A 13932-nucleotide genomic window follows, 5' to 3' on the forward strand; every position below is an offset into this window, starting at 1 on the left:
ACAAAATATGTTGACTAACCGTTATGCTATAATCACCAATTTAGATACCTAAGACACAAGTAAACAATTTTATTTACTTTAGGTATCACCTAGATTAATTTGCACTACTAACCTTAATTAAAGTAATGTAAACATAAAATAATTTCATTGTTTGCGACAATTTGGCGCATATATGTAAATAATAGGTTATTTAATAAGATTTATGTATGTATTTAGGTTAATATTTTATACAGAAATAAATTTATCTTTATCTTTATCTTTATCTTTACACTAGTTAAAAAAATATAACCGATTGAAAATTTTATTTTACATCTTTGCAAGATGTTAGTATTTTAAAAATACCCCGTATACTTAGCGACATAACTTTATGTTCTTGTCCGCCTCTTTTAACTCATCGCATCGTTCTATTAGACATTGTTTTTCCTTTTGGACCGGTTTATTTGAAGTCCAACCTTGAAATAAATTAAAATCAAACAGCGTGGTTTGTGTTTAGTTGATTTTGATATATGGAGAGGTATCGTAGTGCATTGTATATAATGGCGTTTAGTTACGATTTTTTGACTATTTTAACGTGCCTTGCAATAATTGGTGAGTCAATTACGGATTTATTTTTTTCCACATATTGTTTTTTATAATTTAGCATATTTTCATTGTGTTGATATGTTCTTCAAGTACTTGTGCGGTGCCGATGTATGCCGGTGGCGAAATGTTAAACTTTTTGGTGCACAAATTACATTTTCGTAAGCGCGTTTACGCTGTGCATCCGATTCGTATATATAATCTCAGTACAAGTAAAACCGACCTCAAAAATCATTCATCCCCTAGTTTGCCGCCCTTAGAGGTGGTATATTTTCTTCAAATTTAAATGGAACCATTTCCGAGGTACTTTCTTTCCAACGAAAAACAGTCATCGCAATCGGTTCACAAATTTGGAGTTATCGTGTAATGCATAAAAAAAACTCAGTCGAATTGAGAACCTCCTCCTTTTTCTAAGTCGGTTAACAAATCTAGGAAACTCGGATCCACTTCGGATATAGCATATTTTCATTGTGTTTACATGTTCTAAGTCCGAACCAAATCCGAGAAAATTCGAATCGGTACGCCTAGAGATAAAAATTATCTCTGTAACATTTTTTTGATAGATAGATAGATAACACGTTTATTCAGCACAAATACAAACAGAAACAAAACATTAAAATCACTTCACAGAGTTTATACGTAAAAGCACATAGAACATTCATTATTAATTTTATACACATTTATATAAAACACATATTGCGAGAAAAACAAATACTGTGAGAAAAACAAACAAATACTATAAGAACTGATCAAATTTTAATGTACCTATGACTACAGTTTGTGCTGAAATGGCCCTGACTCAGCATAAATACTGTAGACCGAGAAAGTCAAACAGTACTGGTTTTCTGCCAGTACCATATGGTGAGCGATCGCAGCCCAGTATGCCATGCCACCAAAATGCATCACACGCAAATATATGTACTTAATTATCAATTAAAAGTGTAAAATGTAAAGCAAATAATGTAAATAGTGTAAAGTAATGAAGGTAAGCAATATAAACAATAATGTAAGTTTACAAACATAACATTAAAATTATAACAACAGCCACCAAATATGCATTATAAAATATATATGTAGGTACGGAAATTCAGATTTACTGGCATCAAACCATCGATAAGGGAAATACGAGTATCTATGTAACGAGACACATCTGCTCTGACAAAAGATGCTTTTTGTATTCACGTTTGAATCATTTTTTATTATTGATGTCACGCAATGGAGGAGGAATATCATTCCAGCACTTACTGGCGCGATACATGAAATGTTTTGGGATGTTAATAAACCAATCGGAACTTATTTCCCCTTACACGTTGTGACCAATTAATTTCGAACCGTCATTTCAAGGATAATCGGACGTATTACAAACACTCTAAGTGACAGGCCGAACAAGTCGTACGCCTGGTGTTATTCAACACGCCTGTCCATAGAGCTTTAAATCGCAAAGATCCTTAGACTTCAAAACCGAAACACAGTATATGCTTAAATTACTGCTTGGCGGCAGAAATAGGTAAGGTGGCAGTACTTCCCTCGATGAACTCTTTCACATGGAGCTCTACTGCTCCTAAATATACATGTGTATTGACGTAGATTTGTATATTTATACACATACTTATATCTAAATCCAGTGGCGGATTTACAGTCTAGCCTATCCCAGGTCACGTAGTCAGTACCAGCCTCAGTTTCTCAGCACTCATCATAATAATATGCTGGTAGACTACATAATCAATTTACTTTATTGTCAACTTTTATAGAAATCGATTCAGAAATTAAGTTAACTATAATATCTGCTAGTTTTTAACATTTTTAGGAGGTTTCAGATTTAAATAAAACATTTAAAACGGTTTTAGGTTTTTTATCAATGAATATTTTGTTACGATTGGCCGCCCTAGACCTGCGCCTACTGGGCCTTAGGGCAAATACGCCACTGTCTAAATCCTAAACAAACTGTCTTATTCTAAGTATAACAAATATTTACTATTTTTGCACTAACGAATAAAGTATATGTGTAAAACACTGACTTACAATTATAGTGTAAAATGACCAGCCATTCGATTTCAGGTTTGTGGACCACTTTTACTTTGTCATGGCTTTAGCAGTACGTATATCATTTACGTTTTTAATATTCCAATTTACTAGTTATTACTAGCTATTCAAGCATTTTTCACTATTTTAGGAAGCTTTTTTTAAATTATTTACGTTAAAGAAAACGCAAAGGTTTAATACAAAGATATCTAATAAAATAGCGTGTTTAACATCATATTTTAGACCAGGATTTCTTAACCTGTGGTCCATGGACTTCTAAGGGGTCTGTGTAATGAACACCGGGGGTCCATGGCGAGCCTACCTAATATAATGGAACAGCAACTGTCACACTAACTATTCATATGTAATTATGTAAAATTTAATAGAATAGAATAGAATACGTTTATTTGCCAGAATACAGTAATTACAAAGGTCTTAAGTAAAATTAGGTATATTGTATTCAACCTGCAAGCAGATGTGCAAAGATTAATAGGATTCAATGTTTAGTCTCTATAGTTTCTAATCAATGTAATGAATTCGTAAATTCTAAGTATTCTTTATTATTATAGAAGCAATGTGTCAAAAGCCATTTTGTCACTTTTAATTTAAAAGTATGTCCTTGTAACAATTTAATTTCGTTTGGTAAATTATTGTAAATAATTATACAATTATACAATTGACTGACCGTGTCAACCGTGACCATGGGACCTGTAAAGGGCCCGAAACGTCGGTTTGTTTGAAAAAACAAATATACGCGATTTAAATCCGGAAAAATAGTTTCATTCCTATATATAACAATCGCGAAAACCTAAGAACTCAATTATACACATGTTGAAGCAGTTATTCTTATAAATTACTTTATGGTCACGAGGTTGGTATAAGAGATTCATAGTTTTTGCTTTAGTTTGCCTTTGAATGACTTCACCGCGTGTTTTAAAATATTGAGGATGAGAGTTGACAAATACGCAGATATCCCTAATGTACACGCATGGCAAAGGTAATATGTTTAGCCTTTTGAACAGCGGTTTCCAACTGTCATCGAACCACGCGCCGCAAATTGCTCGAATACACTTCTTCTGGACTTTAAACGCTCTTTCTAAGTTTACTGAGTTACCCCATAGTACAAGGCCGTATCTAAGTACAGACGAAACGTAGCCGTGATAGGCCGTCAACGCAACTTCTCGCGAGACAGTTTGCCTTAGTCTTCGTAAAGCGTAAACAAATCTGTATAAGTTCATGCACGTGTTTTCGATGTTCCTTCCAGTTAAGGTTCTTGTCGATTGTTAACCCAAGAAAGTTAAATGTGTCTAGTTCATCTACAGTATCAGATTTGTAATTAATTTTAACCGGTATGGGATTTGAGTTGTAAGATCTAAATGTCATAACTTTGGTTTTACTTATATTAACATTCAAGTCATTGATTCATCCAACTTATGACGTCTGTCAATGCTTTATTTACGTCAGTGTCAAAAGTAGCTTTGTTTTGGCATTTTATTATAACAGTTGTATCGTCAGCAAATTGTATACAATTATGATCAATAGCACGCGGGAGATCGTTATTGTAGAGTAGGAACAGTAACGGCCCCAAGACGCTACCTTGCGGTATTCCAGCATTAGTTTTAAAATGTTAATCGCAAACAATATAAGCTTAGTAATAATTAAACCTAGTTTATTATCTTTTCGAAAAGTGTCCGTGGGCTCTTTGACATTTTGAGAGGAGTCCACGACTACAAAAATGTTAAGAAAACCTTGCTTTAGACATTGAGGCGCCTGCGTGAAAGTTTACAGCAGTTCTTTTCTCTGTGTAATTGCTAGTGTTGCACCACCCTACATGACCACGGAGGAATTTCTTTATTTTTTATTATAGGTACACATTCATGAAAAAATTTATAAACAATTTTTACATTAAACATAATTTGGTATCAGTCATAGATGATATTCCTTTCTTGGCTCAGGGCTTCAGGACAAAGGAATTGGTCAACAAAGTAGATACTTTTTTCAATGGAAGAATGACGTGTCAAATTGATGTGCCACCTTTTCAATGAAAGTGACCCAATACAAAATTCCAACATTCTGAGAATTTAGTAGCAGTAGCGGTCTTTGTGAAAGAGATCGTACAGGGTAGTACTGCCACCTTACCTATTTCTGCCGTTATGCAGTAACGTTAAGTTAAGTAGTAATGTCAGCTTTACTGTGTTCCGGTTTTGAAGGGTAAGGGTGCTGGTGACATTACAAGCACACGAGACTTGTCAACTGATGTCTCAGAGCGACTGGCGCAGTGGCAGTGCCCCTCAAATTTATGCGATTTATAATTCTGAGTGGCAATTCAACTGTTATGGACAGGCGTGTAATTTACCCTAAGGCGCACGACTTGTCCGCCCTGTCACTTGATATTATAAAAAAATACGCAAAATAAACATGAAGTTGTAATATTTTCACATTGTTTAAAATCACTTGATTTCAAACAATGATTTGACTCTTACTGAGGTTTACAACTGCGGTGGTTTTTCTGCATGTAGAAAAGTTCGTTTTTCTTCATGGGCCCGGCCAGGGATCGAACCCGGGACCTCAGAGATGGTGACACCATGAAAACCGACGTGCAAGCCACTCAACCACAAAGATTTTCAAACAACTTCCGAAACGTATGCAGCCGACGACAGATGATCAGCGGCGTACGCATTGAATTATTTATTAATAGCATCTTTTTATTTTGACAGCTCAGGCGCAGCAGACTCCAACAATCTCCTACATAACTCAGGAGCAGACCCGTGACATTGGCGGACATGTTGACTTGGTTTGCGCTGTCCATGACGCCCAAGACTATCCTGTGTTATGGGTAAGACCATTCAGTTGTTCCAGAGCAAAACCTAGGAAGGGACAAATTTTTTTAGCGGAATAGTTAGTACTGTAATATAGGATCTACTTTATGTGTAGAAATACTGGCTGAATGAATGTAGGTTTGGGTTTAGAATGTAAAAAATAAGAGAAAAAAGATAAGAAGATCTTGGCTAGATTCCAAATTGAATACACGTTACAGTTATATTTATTGAGTTTTCTTATAAAAGTACCTCTACGCAACGCAATCTGAGCTACGGCTTCGAACTTCTGAACACACTGCCCCTCAAGAAATAGAAGGGAAACGATAGATGGCGGCGCAACGATTGTGCGACCGCTGGAAAACGAGTCTCGCCGATTCGCTCCGCTCGGTTCTCGACCAGTGGGTCGATAGGAGACACGGACTCTCAATGTACCGGCTTGTGCAAAGTCGCTAAGATGGAGACGTCAACGTCCTGCCATGAGCGCGGCGACGCGGAAGACAGAAGCGTGCAATCGCTGTAGTGTGCAACGCCGCAATCTGGTAGCGACTATAGGGGGAGATCCAAGAGCGGTATGTGTCAAGCTGAGCAGCGAAGAATCGTAGGAAGCTGTGGTCTTCTTTTGCGAGGAGGTCATCTAGCAAAAGGAGACCGCGGAGCGGGTACGTGAAGACGCGAGAACCCGCTCCGGCGCACGCGGCGGGGAAGAAGGCGAACTCAGTTCGCTGCTCGCCTAAATTCCCTAATGAGTCCAGCGGACAAGTGACGTCTATCCCTTCGTCTGAAGGGAGGAACTTTGGTAGAAGCCAAGGTGGCCGGGGGCGTCGTAGTGGTGAATCTGCGGGATCCCCGGCCAAGAGGGTATCCGTGAGCTTCCCCGGGCTCGATAGTATACGTGAAGCATTTCCCCCCGTTAAAAAAGGAAGGTTTTAAAGTACCTAGTTAAAGTGCCTTATTAGGTAATTTCAATTGACAATTACTAGATATTAACTTTACTGATGGTCTGATACTGAAAATCTTAGGCATTTTATTAATTTAATTATTCAAACAAAATCAAATTTCATTCTAAATTTTCTAATGCAATAATAAAACCAAATACCTCGCAAATGCTTATGCTCTGTTTTGATTCTTTATTTTTATTTTATTTCTTTATTCAGGTAGCATACTGTCATATACATACAATTATCTAAGAACTTGTATAAAAATAGACCTATAGTACCATACATTAACACATTTTTATTTTATTTTATTTATTAAAAAGATTTTTTACAAAAAGAAAACCTATAAATTAAAACTTAGCGGTACAACAAACACCTGAATAGGTTTATCCGTACACTGCGATTCATTGACGTGAGCTCGTAACAAAATTGGCTAACCCATTTGCCTACATACGCTTACCCAAAAACAACCACTACTCGAGTAAAAGACCCGTGAACGAAAATAATAAGTTATAGCGAAACTGATAAAATTAAATACCCTCGGAGTGGTGTTACAATAAAAACAGTCACTCACGTATACAGGACGTTCAGAGTTTATTTAATAAATATGATTTAAGATTTGTTTTTATGCTGTTAGTTGTAAGGTTAATTTTTATTTCTGGTGGTAGTGAATTAATTATTTTAGGTATAAAACAGCAAATAAGTGACGGATACAAAATTTTTACTCATATACTACCAAAATATTCACATTACAGGCCGAAAGATAATAATACAAATAAAAATATGCACTAAAACAACTACAATCTCAGTTCTCCCACTTTTGTAGTAAAATATTTAAGGAATTTACGAACATCATAAAGACACTCATCGACATTGACTTACAATTATATGGACGTCGGGTCCGCGCTAAAAAGTGTCCGAACTTATGGGGCGTTAAAATCGTATACAGAGCGTCATTCACGCTTTAGTCTTCGTTTGTTCGACTGACAGCGAAGCAAGCAAAATTAGACAGTACTGCGATGGCATTACAATTTAAATTCAACGTTTTAGCTTTTTCATATTCCTTTACATGTCACTACGTTTAAATAGGTTGACTTGGAACATTTTTTTCGTGGTTTTTGTATTAGACCCGTTGCGTCGTCCATTTATTTGTAAGTCAATGCTCATCGATCATAAAAACTACACGATCGCCTGAGAAAGGTATTTTTTGCATAATTTTTCCGAAAATTTGAAACATAAAAAGTTCTTTTTTAACGTAGGGAGATACGAGGTACATTAAACGTGATTTTCATTGTGAACGAGCTTGTATAAAAATATACTATCTAGGAAATGACGTCTAGAAATTAGTGACTGTATATTATGATTTTTTACACTAGCTTCGTAGTCAGTATTCTGGATGCTATAAGAACTTTTTTTATGTAACATTAATATTTAAAGTTAGTAAGGGTATAAAATAGTGTAATATTTAAGTTGTGATTATTTTTGTGACATCATTATATTCGTTGATTGGTCCCTTATACTATTATATTTTATTACTTTGAAGTTTAAGGGCGACCTCGATTTGTCTCTTTACTTTCAGGTAAAGTACAATCGCCTGAATGAGACAGAGCCTCTACCCTTGTCGACTTCCTCTAGTTTGATCACCAAGGATCCGAGATTCTCGTTGCAGTTTGAAGCTGCCTCCGGTACCTCTAAGCTTTCTGTAAGCATTTTGTGATATCATAATTTAAAAAGTTGTTAGGATTATGAATACAAAGATCAAATACATAGAAAAACTTTATCGACCCGATGGGACTTGAACCCGTGACCATACTGCACTGTATGCTGCGGTGAAGAAGGTTCTAAAATTCCTCACTAGATGTCACTAGCGGCTCAGAATGCCGAAAGATCCAGTACAAAGATATTTAACAAAAACACATAGGGGAATTTTGACAGCTAGATAACTTAACCCGTAGCTCAGTTAGTAAGAGCGATACTGCGGTGCAAGCTCCATCGGGTGTTCGATCTTTGTAGTAATAAAATCATAATAAAAACCAGTGAAGTTATTTTAGAATAAATCTCAATAATTCTGTAGTTATTTTTCAAACATGCTTGGAAACGTTTGCATTACTTTCAAAAAACGAACACGCTTGTGCGCTTGGAGGTATTTAACTACCGTCAAATCAAATACCTATTAACTACTTATGATATACACCAGAGAAAATATAGAAAAGTTAGTTTTCTACGTTGATCCGGCTGGGGATCGAACCCGGGACCTCAGAGATAGCGACACCATAAAAACCTGTGTGCAAAACACTCGACCACGAAGAAAACCCGTTGTAATATAGCATAGCGTGACTTGGTAAATAGGATAATGAATTAATTCGTTTTACAGATAAAAAATATACAAGAAACTGACGCCGGCTTGTACCAATGTCGTGTGCAAATGTCCGTAAACAACAAGGTAACCGCCGATGTAGAGCTACGAGTGAGAGACTCTCCGATATTTATAGATAATTCCACGAGGTCGCTCGACACTATCGCGGGAGAAAGTGAGTGTTTTATGGTTGAGTATGGGGTATAATATACATCATATAGCAAATATAGCAAATATAGCAAATATAGCGTCATATAGCAAATTCTAGGCAAACAATGTACACGGGGGTTTTTGTAGTATAAAATTCGTACTCTCAAATCCAAGGTAACGTTACAAATATTAAAAAAAAATTGTTGCATAGTAACATTATCATAGTCAGTGTGCGATATAGAAAAGTTTTTTTCTACACTGACCCGGCCGGGGAGCGAACCTGCGATGGTGACACCATGAAAACCGGTATACAAGCCACACGACCACTGAGGTCATCAAACAACTTCCGATAGGAATGCAGCGACGACAGCTGATCAGCGGCGTACGCATTTTACTGTGTATTAATAGCATCTTTTCACTTTGACAGCTCACGCACAGCAGACTCCAACAATCTCCTACATAAATCAGGAGCAGACCCCTGTCATTGGCGGACAAGTTGACCTGATTTGCGCTGTCCGGGACGCCCAAGACTATCCTGTGTTATGGGTAAGACCACTCGGTTGTTTCAGAGCAAAACCTAGTAAGGGACTAGTTTTTTGAAAATATTTTTGTTTAACGGATTACGGAATACTACTCCCTTAGAGCATGTAGGACGGGAGGCGCTATTAGCGTTATTTCTCGTACAACATTTTCTGCCATTTTTAAAGGGGCGGGGTGGGGGGTGGCGTGGGGGGTAATACCACAACCAAACAGGTGCACTCAAATGCAATATTGAATTGTGTCAATATGGTCTCACACAAACAAAAGTCGACTACACCAGCTTATTTCTATAATTTCACCAGCACCTTTATTTACCCTTCAAAACCGGAACGCAGTACCTAATGCTCACATTACTGCTTGCCGAAATCGGGAAAGTATAACTTTCCTCGACGCACTCTTTCACAAGATGCTCTACCTAGTTCTACTAAACTTATTGACGCCACCACCAAAACTGTCTTTTCCCTTTTGCAGTTCTTGGGATTTTTACCTTATAAAACACATTTCTTTTCGGTCTTAGATTAAAGAAAATTATCACAGTGCCCTGGAATGCTCATTGTTCATCAATTGGGCTTCGTCTTTTGATTGATTGAGGAATCACAAAGAATTATACTGCTACGAAAATGAAAGAAAACGTGTTAAGTCTCCAGACTATCGCCTTAAGCTTGGAGTTGTGTTTAATAGAAGCCTATTTATCCCTTTATTTCCAGGTAAAATACGATCGCACGAATGAGACAGAGCCTCAACCCCTGTCGAGTTCCTCTAGTTTGATCATCAAGGATCCGAGGTTCTCTTTGAAGTTTGACGCTGCCTCCGGCACATCTGAGCTTTCTGTAAGCATTTTGTGATATATAATTGAAATGGTTATTTCATCACACTTGCTCATAAACTGTATGAGTACATGGTGGCTAACTTGACTATAATATATGAAGAACTTTTTATAATTGATTTTAATTATTTTCTTTATAAAAATTTTGCAATTTATTTTTTACACACTATGATGACTGTATGCGTATTTGCTTTTTATAACATTTTAGTTCGGGTTGTATTATCTATGGAACAATAGCTAGCCATTTACAAAATCCATGGTTGTTGTGTTGTGGACCTTATTTATTCGTACAAGAAACAAAATAAACATTGTAGTTTTGTTCTCGCAAATGTGATGGAAAACATTGTATGCAAACGCGGACGGAAAAAAAATACAAAACCTCGTTTGTAATTTCGACTTTACCGCCCTGTTTATATTACACAATGTACTAATATTTCTCAAACATGCTTGGAAACATTTGCATTACTTTCAAAAAACGACCACTCTCGTGCACCTGGTGGTAATCAACTAACCTTCAAATCAAATATTTAGTAACTATTTACGAAATAAACCAGAAACAATATAGACATGTTAGTTTTCTACATTGATCCGGTCGGGGATCGAATCCGGGACCTCAGAGATAGCGACACCATAAAAACCGATGTGCAAGCCAATCGACTACGGAAATACCCCGACGTAGTCAGTACCAGGCAGGCCATGTAGTCATTACCAGTCGCCCCTTCCTCAGCACTCATCATATACTGGCAGACTACATAATGAATTAACTTTCCAATTTTTATCGAAATCGATTCAGAAATTTAGTTCAATATAATAGCTGAACTCTGTCTATTGGTGGAAACCGCATGAAAATCCGTTCAGTACTTTTTGAGTTTATCGCGACCAGACAGACAGACGCGGTAGTGATAATATGTAGTGATGTAATTAGTGATCATAGGTGCATTATATTATAGATACGTAACATGTCTATATTTTATACATAAAATGTACGAAAGCGATTTACTATGACCTAAGCGAGTTATTTCTTATTATCATCAGTGAATTTTTTGTCACGATTGGCCGCCCCTAAAATCTCGCCCTAGGCCCGGGCCTACTGTGCCTTACGGTAAATACGCCACTGGATGCACATTACCATTTGATTTTCATGTGAATACGATCTAGCAATTTTTTGTATCCATTAACTTCAATTAAGGCGAACAGAATCGACTAGACCGTATTCGTAATTTAAACAAAAACCTCGGGGTATTAATTTGTCGTAGTCAGTCAGTAATAGGAATTGATCATTGTTTATATCAAGCAAGATCTATTACAGATAAATGCCGAGATTTTGGATTATTATATTAGAGATTTAGACTATTTGTATGTATACAGCAAATAATGAAACATTTATCCATAATCAGCTTTTATTTAAAGCTGTTTTAATTTATTGCTCGTCATGATTAGTTGTGCGTGTGAGTGAATCGATTAAATCCAGTGAGTGGTTTAATTTTATAAAGACTAATAATGGAGGAAAATGCATCATCATCAAGGCATCTGTAAAGAGTAAAACAATATTTACATATAATTATTCCAATTAAATCAAATGACATAAATAAGGGGTTTTAATAATTACAAATACAAATTTAGAAACGATTTTTATGAGATAGATTCAAGTGCATACGATCCCGTCCGAGGATCGATTCAGAGGCATATGATCCAAAAAACGATTCAAAGCAAAAAATCGGGCATCGCTAGCGTAGCGTGGCGTGGCGTGTAGGGTAATGAATTAATTATTTACAGATAAAAGACATACAAGAAACTGATGCCGGCTTGTACCAATGTCGTGTGCAAATGTCCGTAAGCAACAAGGTAACCGCCGATGTAGAGCTACGAGTGAGAAGCCCTCCGATATTTATTGATAACTCCACGAGGTCGCTCGTGACTATCGCGGGAGAAAGTGAGTAATTTACTGTTGAGTATGGGGTATCTTTAGAATATAGTTTTTTAACCTTTTTCTAATCATGGACCCGTCTCACAATTTCAAAGAGCTCAAGGACCCTTTCCGAAAAGACGCGCGCACAGTATTTATTAACTGGCAACATATAATATTGTATACCAATTTTTAACCGACTTCAAAGGAGGAGGATTGAACGACTGTATTTTTTGGGGGTAATGTCCTTTAACCGATTTCAATAAAACTTGGCAAATAGATGTAATTCCAATAAAGAAACCGATAAGCAAACGTTGAGGTAGTTTTTTTTAACAAAAATGTTATAATTATTATATTAACGTGCTATGTTAGGTAGGCTCGCCAATGACCCCCGGCACCCATTACACGGACCCCTTAGAAGTCGAATCTTTAGAAGATTTTATGTTAACTGTCTCCATGGTCGGTTACTATGCTGGTCTGCCACGCAGAGGCCCTGGTTTCGATTCCCGGGCCGGGAGCAATATTTGTATGGCCTACATTTATTTATGTCGTGAGTTTGGGTGTAATTTGTGGTCGTGTATGAGTGTGTCTATGGCACCCGCTAATGCTAATGTTGAGTGTGTGCGTTATTATTGTTATTTTTAATTTCATTGCTTTAAACATCATTTTCTCGGTATCAATTACTAATCATTGGAACGACGTAACATTTACAATTCAGTCATTTTTGGCAAAATCTTATCTTCTTTCACAATCTGCCGATAAAACTATCGGCAACAACTACATGACTATTTAAAATTTTATGAAAACTGGCAACCCTACAAATGTCGTTTTACTCCGTCTTCAAAAAAGACAGATTATAGTTACGTATCGGAGCGTTAGTTCGAAACGGTGCTAGTAGATGGCGTTGACTAGTTTTACGCTAAGAGCGTTTGCGGACTCGGTAGGTACATCCGATTCATTTCCGAGAAATAACGGCCCGAAATGTCACCGGTGTCCAAAGTGTCATTTTATCTCGAAGTGTAGAAACGATATTCGTATTTTTTCGGATTAGACTCGTCCTTAGTGGGTAAACGCGCTTATTATCTATCATTTTATGCGAAAATTCAAATAGTTGTTGTATACTTGAAATCGTTATATTAATTCACATTCTAGAATATGCATGTTGTTTAGGTGTTCAGATGGAATGCTACGCTGGGGGCTTCCCGCCGCCGGAGATCTCATGGCGGCGTGAGAACAATGTGATTTTACCAACTGGAGGACTTATTTACAGGTAATATTTTTCAAAGTAGGTACACAATATCTCTTAATGCAGTACATAGCTGCCGTATTAGACTTTCATATTCAAAGCCAATCTCAAATATTCTTTATTTCATAGGTACAGCATAAGGATAAACAAATTACGAAAGTGAAAATATTATTGAATTCGATTTTACTATTATATTCAAATTTACAACATCTCTGAAAAACAAACCAATTTGATTGGACCTCAATTCTAATATCAGTCGAAGTTTTATTCGAAATGAAATGTCAATAGCCATTGACTTACAAATAAATGGACGACGGGTCTAATACAAAAACCACGAAAAAAATGTCCCAAGTCAACCTATTTAAACGTAGTGACATGTAAAGGAATATGAAAAAGCTAAAACGTTGAATTTAAATTGTAATGTCATCGCAGTACTGTCTAATTTTGCTTGCTTCGCTGTCAGAAGAAACAAACGAAGTCCAAAACAGGTCCAGAACTGTCATGTATTAATAATAGGGGTTAAAGTATGAAATTGCCGATTTGTACTGAAAAT

At 36.6% G+C, this 13932-nt stretch overlaps 1 protein-coding gene across 1 annotated transcript; it reads left to right on the forward strand.

Annotated features, from left to right (window-relative positions):
- The first annotated feature begins 536 nt into the window (after positions 1-536).
- Positions 537-13407, forward strand: LOC113232130 (lachesin-like). Its single transcript, XM_026466767.1, has 8 exons — positions 537-588; positions 5319-5437; positions 7935-8057; positions 8730-8886; positions 9289-9407; positions 10109-10231; positions 12004-12160; positions 13304-13407. Exons 1-8 carry the CDS (start codon positions 537-539, stop codon positions 13405-13407), a joined length of 954 nt encoding a protein of 317 aa, XP_026322552.1.
- The last annotated feature ends 525 nt before the right edge of the window (positions 13408-13932 follow it).

This window comes from Hyposmocoma kahamanoa, unplaced genomic scaffold (assembly GCF_003589595.1).
Source record: "Hyposmocoma kahamanoa isolate Upper Pololo Valley unplaced genomic scaffold, ASM358959v1 67, whole genome shotgun sequence".
Lineage (NCBI taxonomy): Eukaryota > Metazoa > Arthropoda > Insecta > Lepidoptera > Cosmopterigidae > Hyposmocoma > Hyposmocoma kahamanoa.